Source organism: Miscanthus floridulus, chromosome 17 (genome assembly GCF_019320115.1).
Source record: "Miscanthus floridulus cultivar M001 chromosome 17, ASM1932011v1, whole genome shotgun sequence".
In the NCBI taxonomy this organism is placed as follows: Eukaryota; Viridiplantae; Streptophyta; class Magnoliopsida; order Poales; family Poaceae; genus Miscanthus; species Miscanthus floridulus.
This window is the reverse complement of record NC_089596.1, coordinates 20,713,138-20,723,619: the sequence shown is the minus strand read 5'-3', so window position 1 is coordinate 20,723,619 and position 10,482 is coordinate 20,713,138. Positions and strand designations below refer to the sequence as shown.

The window sequence follows — 10,482 nt, the reverse complement described above, 5'->3', positions numbered from 1 at the left end:
TGCGTTCCCGCTTGGTCTCGATGGACACTTTGCCTCCGATGATGGTGTGCACGCGATCAGTTGGCTTGACGTACTTGTGACGAGGGTCTGCATCGTCGTCGTCGTTATCCTCGTTGCGCTGTTCCCCTGCATCGTTAGGCTTGTCCGATGTGTCCGGAGCCTGTTGACGCGTATAGATAGACTTGAGAACGCGGCAATTTTCCATGGTATGGTTTGACTTAGGATGGAGCTGGCAGGGCCCTTTCAATGCTTTGGCGTAGTCGTCTTCGTAATTACGTCATCCACCACCCTTTTTAACAGTATTGACCTCGCCGTTGTCTTCCCGAGCACGCTTGCTCCTGTAATCGTCACGGCGGTTACGCCGCTGATTACGTTGGTCGCGGTGGTCGTGGGAGTCGTTGCACTGGTTGCGGCGGTCAAAATTGTCGTTCTGACCATGGTTGCCGCGGTAGTCATCGCGGTGTGGAGGGTGGTCGGAGCGTGGAACCCTTGCTGCTTCTTCAATAATTATCTTCTTAGCGTCGTCGGCGTCCGCATATTTCTTAGCGGTGGCTAGGAGCGCTGTGACCGATTCATGTCTCTTCCGGAGGAGCTTGTCTCTTAGGGCGTCGTGGAAGCGGAGGCCAGTGATGAAAGCCTCGATTGCCTTGTTGTCAGAGATTGATGGGACCTTGATGCGCATCTCTGAGAAACGCCGGACGTACTCGCGCAGTGGCTCGTCTTTTTGGTCTCGGATCCATTGCAGATCGTACTTGTTGCCTGGTTGTTCACAAGTAGCGATGAAATTGTCGATGAAGGCTTGCTTAAGCTCCTGCCAAGAATCAAAGTAGTTTGCCGGCAAGCTGACCAGCCATTGGTGACCTGCATGGCCAACAGCGACTGGGAAGTAGTTAGACATGATGTGCTCGTCGGCCATGGCTGATCTGCACGCGGTTTCGTAGAGCATGACCCATAATTCGGGGTTTTCTTTGCCGTCGTACTTCTGAAGTTTCTCGAGCTTGAAATTCTTGGGCCATATGACTTGGCGAAGGTGCGGAGTAAACTGCTTCAAACCCGGTGGACCGTGGGCAGTGTCATACTCCATACGGCGATAGCTTTCATGGGATGCTCGATCGTCGACTCTCTGGTTGATGCGAGCGCGCAGGTCGCGTTTACTGAGGTAATGGCATGGCGGAGATCATTATTGCCATCGCGGCAATCTCGATTGCCATCTGCATTAGCCCTGCGACCACGGTTATCACGGCGGTTGTTGCGGTTGTCTCGGTGATTATCGTCCCGGACGTCGCGACGGTTGTCCTCCCGACGGCGGTTGTCATCCCGACCACCGTCATGGCCATCGTTGTTGCGCGAGCCACGTTGGTTGAGTGGCTGTGAACGACTTGGGTGCTGGCGGCTATGGCTTGACTCGACTGATACGGACGGAGCCCGAGCTTGGTTTGCAATCTTCGCGGTCTGGGCCATAGCAGCCGTCAGATAGGCTTGTATTTCATCGCGAACTGCTTGGGTTTCCGGGGTGTTCGGTAGCCGTTGCATTATCGCCATGGCGATGGCTACGTTAGCACTTGGAGTCCTGAAGACTTGTTTGTCTCCCACCCTGTCGAAAGCATCGTTGAGGTCACGTGGCTGGACCCTTATGCGCCGTGCCTCCTGGTCTGCTTCGGCTTCGATTTGCCGGCGATTAAACTGGTCTATGTTGCGTGCCTCGCGTGCAGTCCTTTCTTGTTCTGTTTCACCAACTGCCGGTGGTTTGTCATTGCTGACAACGTTGATCAAACCCCCTCGCCTTGGCGGGAAAGACGGGAATTACGGGAACCCCGGGGCGTGATCCGGGATATCCAGATCGTATTCGACGCCTTCATCTCCGTGATGCTGGAGCTTGGTGTGGACGGAGACATCAGATGCGGTGCCAGACGAGGAGCTAGAGTCACCTTCTTGGACCGTGTGGATGGATCCTTCACGATAATCTTCAATCCGAATCATATTGACGAAGTTGCGTGGCTTCGGCCGAGGTCGGTGCATAAAACGCAGATCCGAGCAGCGTTGTAAGTTGTACGCGTAGCTGGAGGCAGCGTTTCATAGGCCGTAGGGCTGGACCTGGTGGTTCTCCGTCGAGGCTTTGTACTCGGAGAGTCGGAGGCCCGTTGCGAAGGTCGGCTGGCGACGAACGGAGCGCCCCTCAGGAGTAGATATGACCACGAGATCTGTTCCAAGTCGCGTAGGACGACTGGTCCGAGCTGGTCGGGTAGATCTGTTGTGGGGAGCGGTTACCTGCTCATTAGGTTGACTTTGAATCGTACTTACCAGAGCTAGGGTTTCAGTGAGTTTGGTGCCGACCCGATCGATGGAATCGAGCAGGTCAGTGTTGTCGATCTGCTTCCCTTTGTAGCGGGGAAGCGGATGACGGGTTATCGGCGTGGCTGAAGGTGACGTAGGCGTGGTCGGAGCCAGATGTACCGTGGTCGGAGCCAGATCCATCGTGGTCGGAGCCATATCCGTAGTGGTCGGAGCCGTATCCGTCGTGGTCGGAGCCATAGCCGATGTAGGTGAAGTAGTGGTCGGCGCGGACTAAATCCACGCCTCCTCCGTGGTCATGGCGATGAAGTCGTCGGAGCCGGTGGTCCAGGTGATCTGGCCGACGGTGAACGTGAGGCCGTTCGGCGTAGCCATGGAGCCGGAGATGATGACCATCTTGTTTGCTTGGAGAGCAGTACGCACACCCCCTACCTGGCGCGCCATTGTCGACGAAATATGGTCGGCAGTCTACCTAGGGGTATGCCCAAGGTAGTAGATTGTCGGCAGACAGATGCGCAAGCCACAAACAAGACGGTGACGCAAGACAGACACGAGGTTTTATCCAGGTTCGGCCGCCAAGAAGGCGTAATACCTACGTCCTGCGTCTGATTTGTATTGCTGTATGTCAATGAGAGAAAGGGATATTTCTTAGAGGGATCCCCTGCCCGCCTTATATAGTCCGGGGGCAGGGTTACAGATCTGGAAACCAATCCTAGTTAGTTACAATTGCCATATGTGGCCGGATAAGGATTCCTATTCTAACCGACCAGGATCCTGCTTGATCGCCAAATCCGCCTTGACTCCTTATGCGGGACTTCGATCAGGTTGGCTGGGCCGCACGTCGTCTTTCGGGTGGACCGGACCCATTGATCCGGGCCGGCCCAAGCTTAGCCGTAAGGGTATAGGGGTTAATACCCCCACAACTTCCATTCTTCAGAGACAGCACATCATCAAGCAAAGGTGTCAATTCGGTCTTGTTGGCTTCCAGTACTCCCTCAATGCATCCAATTGCAATCTTGATCTGCTCAACTTCAGCCAATGGCTCAGGCCTAATGCCGGCGTCAATAGCCCCTCTCTTCTCAATAATCCCCCTCTTAATCAGCAGTTTCTCATACTTGTCGGCAAACAGATACCAAGGGCAATTTCGAGGGTCCTGCAATTTATACAGCAAGGGTTTAACAAAAGCAAAAGGAGCATAAAGCTACAGGATGGTTCAAGGGTTTACATCTCTCTCATGAAGCCGGCACTTGAAGAAGATGGCCCCCGGGACCTCAGATCCTGAACCCAAGAAGTGAGCTCCAAGATCTCCTTGCCACATGTGGGGCACGGCATAAGGGGCAGCCTAGTGCGCTTCTTGAATTTTGGGGCCTCAACCCTCTGCGCCGACGACGAGCTGCTGAGCGTCCTCGCAGAATGCATGGAGGCGCTGTATCTTCAACCTAACAGACGGCGGGAGGCTGCGTGCGTTGGACCGGAGAATGCGGGCGGCGAGCAGCAAGTGGCGGGCAGCGTGCGGCGACCGACAAGCCAAGAACGCTAACGAAGATTGGGGAAGAGAAGGCTACAATACCCACTAATGAACAAAACATTCACAGGGGCTTTTCTGCAAAATTGGCCTTTCCAAATGCCACTATGGCACCATCGCGTCGGACCACGTGGCTCGCTGCTTTTGGACCATAGATGCACCGCGGAAATAGTTCGAAGACCTACATAGGCACTTTAATAGTTTGAGGACATAGATGGAAAAGCACCAAAAGTTTAAGGACGGTGCATTTGATCACAGACGGTTAACAGGCTAGAGCTTCACCACTGATCGAGCGCAAGCTTCTGCGATGTAGCAAAAATAGCATAAACCAGGGAATCAAGTAACAGTCCACAAGCCATGTACGAACTGAATACAATGAATTACACAGGCTTACAGGCGTAACGCCGTAGTCAGGATTGCTCGCGCTTGGTGCAATCTACATGTACATACAGGCTGCCGAGGCAGTGAGCATTCAATCAGGCCCTCTGGGTAGTGTTCAGATGTCAATATGGCCACACCGCGCTAGCCTCGACAAGTTCAAAGACCACTATGGCACACTTACAACAAAAAAGCTTCAGGAAACAGGTGGCGACAGATCTAATACACTAGCTAAGTTACAGTGACTGATACTGCGGTACAGGCAGTTCCGAGGATGTTGCGATTTTGAGGCAGATGGAGAACAGAACTCATGCCTCTTCCACTTGTTCTTCCTCTTCCTGGAGAAGGTTCTCCCTGTTGTCATGGGCCCAGAAGCCACGCACATCTATAAGCATGCTGGCGATAGTCCCGCCTTGCTTGCAAGAAAGAAGATCCGACAGCGACATCCTGAGAGGATCTGCGGGCTTCACCATGTCCCAAATTTCATCCCTCACATCTTCTATGCAAAGCTCATAGTTCCCGCCCTCAATCCACTTCTGGTGTACGTCTCTGAAAACATGAAAAAGGTTGCATGAGAAACATGAATGATCAAATTAAACAGAAAGCAGCCTACTGATGTCATGGGGCACATCATAGAATAAGTTCAATACATAAGCCTCCACTAGCATAGTGTTGTAAGAATTTATAGCACTACTTGAAAACATATTTTGAAGACTATTGAGAAATAAGAGTATCAGAATTCAGAAAATGATCAAATATCTGAGTTGACTAACTTGTTGTATTGAGCATTTTCTAGTATCAGCTATAATAGTTGAAACTATTTTTAATCAACAAATTACAGTAAAAAATTACAGGACTTAATAAATACACATTTAGCTAGTTAGATTGCATAAAAGCTAAACAGCAACCGAACAGCCCCTGTTCAAGCCTTCTGGGATAATACTTGTCAGTCACATCCCACGTGTTGCCTAACAACATTGCAACTGGTGATTCAAACTAAATTTAAAAGAAAAAAATAAAATAGAGGATGCCTGTGGCTGTGGGTGCAAAAGGGGAACAGAAATACATAACAGCATCGCATCTGGTGGTTAGAGATTAACTATTGAAGCAACTGATATACTGCCTGTTAAGGCCAGCAGAACAAACTAAAAGTTCAGCAAGCACAAAAAAATGACAGATTCAATCTAGGAAGATGGCATCAGGTAGGAATGTTAACTCTAACAGCCTCCTTTCTTTTCTTCCAGAATACAGGTGCTTCCCAAAATAGGAATCGAACAGAACCCAAGCTTTGTACTTCACAGTACTATTTAACACAAATTTCAATTTTTTTATTGTTATACATGTAAATCCATAATGATGACAGGCTGACTCTAGGCAGCTTGGAATAACAGAAATAGGTAGTGCAACTGAATCGGCGAAAGTAAGTTTCAAGCCAACCTCATGTAGTTTAAGAGTCAGTCCTTTTTCCCCTCTTTTACTTTTATATAGGCAGGTAAATTTTCGCAAAAATACAAATAACAGAGTAGAGCATCACAATGGAGCAAGTCAAAACCAAAGTTCGTTCGGTACTAGATTGATCAAAAGGGTATAGATTTTCAAACTTGAGTTTGAAATGTTATGCTAAAACACTTTAATTAGGCCATCAGAAAAAGGGGGGCTGCATCTGCATGTCCATGACTATGAACAAGTAGATCTATCATCAGACTAGTGTAGTGTAAATTAGTCCATAAATAATTACATACCTAAATAGAGTATGGATATCTGCAGTTGTAAGGAACCCCCTTCCATTAAGATCAAGGCATCTAAATAAATATGTCAAGCCTTCGGGGGTATCTTTGTTTTCTAGAGCCAAAACAAAATCAAGAAAGCTTTCAAAGTCCATCTCGCGACTGTTTCCACCTCCAACTTTGCTCCGGCGAACATGATCATCAAAAACTGAAAAACACAACCACATTGTTGTTATGCATTCATGAACAAACTCTGAAAGACAGTTCATGATCTATGCCTAAAGACACTAGCTTTGGGACAACAATAAAGTATAAAAATAACAGTGGCAGAGTTTAACCTCTTTCAATGAAAATCTCAGTCAATGTACCATCTGCATATTCCTTGAGCTCTTGTTTGCTCAGTGTACCGTTTGTATCCTTATCTAGTGCAAGAAACATGTCTGCGCAGGCATCAGGTAAAAATCAAACACTGACCATACACCACACTGGAATGGTACGTAGATAATACATTTCAAATCTACGGGGCAAAACAACTATTTACGAGAATTCCAGCTGACATACCACATATGCGCTGAGCTGAAGTTAAGGAAAACCAGTTTTCTGCCTGCTCGGTATCGGTTACCTCTTCCTCGCTCTCCTGAAAATACAAGTGATGATAATCATCAAAATGCGCAAATCCCCAAAACCATGTGGAATACGAGTATGCAGCAAGATTTCAATGTAGAAGTACCAAGATTATCAAGTTCACCACATTGAACAGTGCAAAAATATATTAAAAAGTACCTGATGTAGTTCCATTAGCTCCTGAAGACAATTGCTCAGCAACACTTTCTTTATGCATGCTTTCCCTGCAAGCATAAACAGTATAATACAGCATAGGAAGTTAATCTTATAATGTTGTTTTGGATATAAATCCACTGTATAAGTCTAGTTCTTTTTTCTTATACCCCGCCTGTGTGGATCGCAGAAGAAAAAGAACTTGCGTGCAGCTATGCGGCAGTACATCTGAACAAATGCAGTGGGCATGTCACGCAATTGTGCCAAATTGGGGATGAGTCCTCTAATATATGCTTCCATTTCCTATGAAAATAAATGAGTGAGTCCTCTTATACATGCTTCCATTTCCTACGAGAACAATTAAGGCATAAAAAACACTTCTAAGGTGCAAACTATCATCAACATGTCCTGGGGTGCCCTTACATGAGGCTGAAGGAAACCATCAGAATCCTCATCGAGCTCACTCATATCAATTCTTGCTTGAGTAAGAGAAACCTGCAGAAGCACCAGTAAGCAAACGATCAGTATATAGCACCATAATTTGCACAATTAGATTCTAAGGTGTAGCCTAACAGTTATTTAGACAAACTTGGTATAAATAATGAAACGGAATAATTAATGGAGTAAAAAATTACTTCAGATAAGAATAGAGAACGGAATTGCTAACAATGTGGGTTTTAACCAACCCACAACTATTAGACACAAAGTGAAGCATGTGGGACAAAACTAGCTGGCAATTTTAACTACTCTTTCTTGCAGAAAATAACTCACTGTTCGCATGACATAAAGATAAAATGGTAGGATAGCAATCCTCCCAGAATCATCCTTCTCAAACTTCATGAAGTTTGAAGGGCTGAAGAAACGTTTGCATTTCTGACCAATCTGCTCCGTGCAGACTGTGGCGATATGGCAGAAATCTTCATAATTCATCTGCAGTATTTCAGGAAGAAATAAGAAAGGGTGATAGTAATAAAAATAAACAACAACAACAACAACAAAGCCTTTAAGTCCCAAACAAGTTGGGGTAGGCTACATAAACAGCTAAAGAAACATAAATGGAGATCACGCATGTAGCTATTAGTGGTGAACCGGTGAGCCTGGAACGAAACTAGTATGCTGACATTCAAACATGCAACAAAAACTAAGACTTTACAAATGGATGTGATGTAAAATACATGTATCAAAAAAGAATCCTACCTTTTCAGCACCCGTAGCATCATCAATAACACAATTTTCTCTGAGACAAACCCACATGGCATCAAGATCATCAGCATTCAGCAGAAGTTCTGATTGTTTCTGTAATTGATTTTGAAAATCTCCCATAAGGCACAAGTCATGAAAAGGAAAATGCCAACAAAATAAAGCTTAGCTTGTCACCAAAAGATGCTACCTTTAGAAACCTGTACTTGGCCAACCTCTGAACCCTAGAGCTAATGGATCCTTCTTCAGGTTTCTGGACACAAGATGGAGATTAGTTTAGTATCCACAACTAGGGTGTTAGATTCTACAAATAGAACTAAGTGAAATTACTGAGGAAACCCAAAAGAAATTACTACTCTCTATGCAGGCAGCTAGAGCTGCTACTGTTCTATTTTAAGTTAAGCTGTAAGTTCCATCTTAAGAGGACAAATATAAAAGGACAAGAACACTCAGCAAACTGAATCATGCACCTTCTTGTAAAAACTTGGGATGGAACCAGCTTCAGCACTCTTCCGCTGCCGCTCCTTGAAAATCTCAAGCAATATCCTTTTAGTCTCCAGTTCTGCAAATTGCGCGTATAGAACAAATCATGAGTGTAGTGCGAAATGTATACGTTGATTAATAAAGCAACCACCAGAGTCTAGTGTAGCATTTTATTTTAAGCTTGTTTCCAAAGAGAACATGCTAGTTTTTTGTATCAATTGCCTGCACCCATGGGTAAGGAACTACCAAAACTACTTTAATTCAATAAATGTGATAAATTACAAAAGAAAAAGGGTCCTAGTTCTCCGTACATGTGCAGTGACAGAGAAGTACTAGCACTCAGCCCACTGTCCTGAGGCCAGGTATTCCCCTATCATCAAATTATGAGTATAGGTGCAAGCTCAAACAGCATACATCCAAAATCTATAGCCTTCCTAAACGTCACTACCTCTTCAGAAAGCACCATTCTCTTCCCCAATGAATCACCACCAAAATCAACAGCTGCAAATCAGTATCCAAGGTACCCGTGGGGCTGCATTACATCACCATAAACCCTATGGTGCACAGATCCCATCCTCCTACCACACACATTTCAACCTGGGGCGGATGTAAACCCTAGTCCTAGCACCTAACCACCACCACCTCGAAATCCAAAGCGCGCAACTCCGACCGAGCCTAGCCTAGCGCGGAGGCCGGAGGGGCTGGCTAAGGGAGGAACAGAGGCGAGAGGCACTGACTGACCCATGAGGGCCTCGGATCCGAGGCCGGAGCCCGTGCCGACGAAGCGGCGGAGGTTGCGGACCCACGGCATGGACGACGCGGGCGGGATCCGTCTCCCGGCGGGCGCCGACGCGGCCGCCGCCGCAGAGGAGGCCCCGTCGCCGCCGGCGTCCGGGCCGTCGCCGGAGGCGGTGCTCATCGCGGCCGCGGTGGTGGATCGGGGGCGGGGGCGAGTGCGTGGGGGAGCAGTGAGTGGAACGGGCTCTGGCCGAAACAGGGTGGTGGCCCGACGCGGTCCGGTTTGGGCGTGTGTGGGCAAAGATGAGAAGGACAAAGATGTTGATCGGCGACTCTACAAGGTCGAGATTTGAAATTTGAAACGCGACGATTTTTGCATCAGCGTTTGGCTGTTGGACAAGATGTTGATCGGCGACTATACAAGATCGGCAAAAGATGGAATCTATACATATATATAATCTATACATATATATATATACATATACATATACATATATATATATAAAGAGCGTGCAAGCTGGGAACCGTCCCTCTCACATAGCACTGTTACCGGCACAGTACACGCGAGACGTTTTCCTTGATGAACATCTCACATAGCACTGTTACCGGCACAGTACACGCGAGACGTTTTCCTTGATGAACAGTTACGGATTTTCTACGAACAGTAACGGGTTACTATGGGTTTCTGTGAACAGTAACGGGTTTTGTACGAACAGTAGCGGGTTACTATGAACAGTACTAGACCCATTAAGGAACAGTACGTTCGTTTTTTTTTTTGGCCGCAATGCAAAAATTTTTTCCCCACTATTACCCGCGCAACGCGCGGGGTTACCTGCTTGTTGACTTGAAAGAAGAACAAGAAACTTATTTACGCCCTGTTCATTTAAACTTATTAGCATGGTTTATCAGACATCGTCCAGTATTTTTCTCTCACAACCAAACAACGTCTGAGCTATCAAACGATACTCAATAGCATGTATATTAGAACATAAATATTTCGTGCAGGGCGTTTCTCCATGACTCTTCTGGACGTGGCTCCCTACGAGCGGGCCCCAAACAAAAAAAAAACAAAAACAAATTACCATTCCCTTGCGTTTATCCGCTCGTCCCTTCCAAGCCCACACCTCACCCCTTCGTGCTTATCCACCCGACCTCAAAGCAGCATGGCTGCTCATACGTCCGCCCCCTTCTCTAGCGCGCGCTCATCTGGCTACCGCACCGTGCCCTTACCCCCATCACCAGCCACATCGCGCGCCCTCGCTCCCTGCACCACTCACCTGTGTGGTAGTCACCTGCGTCGCTCGCTCCCTGGTTGTTCGTCCGTCGCCCATCGCCGTTGGGCACGCAACTGACCCCACATGG

At 47.4% G+C, this 10,482-nt stretch overlaps 1 protein-coding gene and 1 non-coding gene across 2 annotated transcripts; both read right to left on the bottom strand.

Annotated features, from left to right (window-relative positions):
- Positions 1–4,177: 4,177 nt before the first annotated feature.
- Positions 4,178–9,410, bottom strand: LOC136517155 (probable serine/threonine-protein phosphatase 2A regulatory subunit B'' subunit TON2). Its single transcript, XM_066510674.1, has 12 exons — positions 9,124–9,410; positions 8,370–8,461; positions 8,090–8,152; positions 7,897–7,995; positions 7,471–7,629; positions 7,123–7,194; positions 6,870–7,002; positions 6,706–6,770; positions 6,484–6,559; positions 6,261–6,362; positions 5,938–6,130; positions 4,178–4,744 (listed from the first exon to the last, which is right to left on the bottom strand). The coding sequence occupies exons 1-12, from the start codon at positions 9,299–9,301 to the stop codon at positions 4,504–4,506; spliced, it is 1,473 nt and encodes a 490-aa protein (XP_066366771.1). The 5' UTR covers positions 9,302–9,410; the 3' UTR covers positions 4,178–4,503.
- On the bottom strand, positions 5,306–5,426 carry LOC136519287 (small nucleolar RNA snoR104). Its single transcript, XR_010774838.1, has one exon. It is a non-coding gene; the product is annotated as a small nucleolar RNA snoR104 (small nucleolar RNA).
- Positions 9,411–10,482: the final 1,072 nt, after the last annotated feature.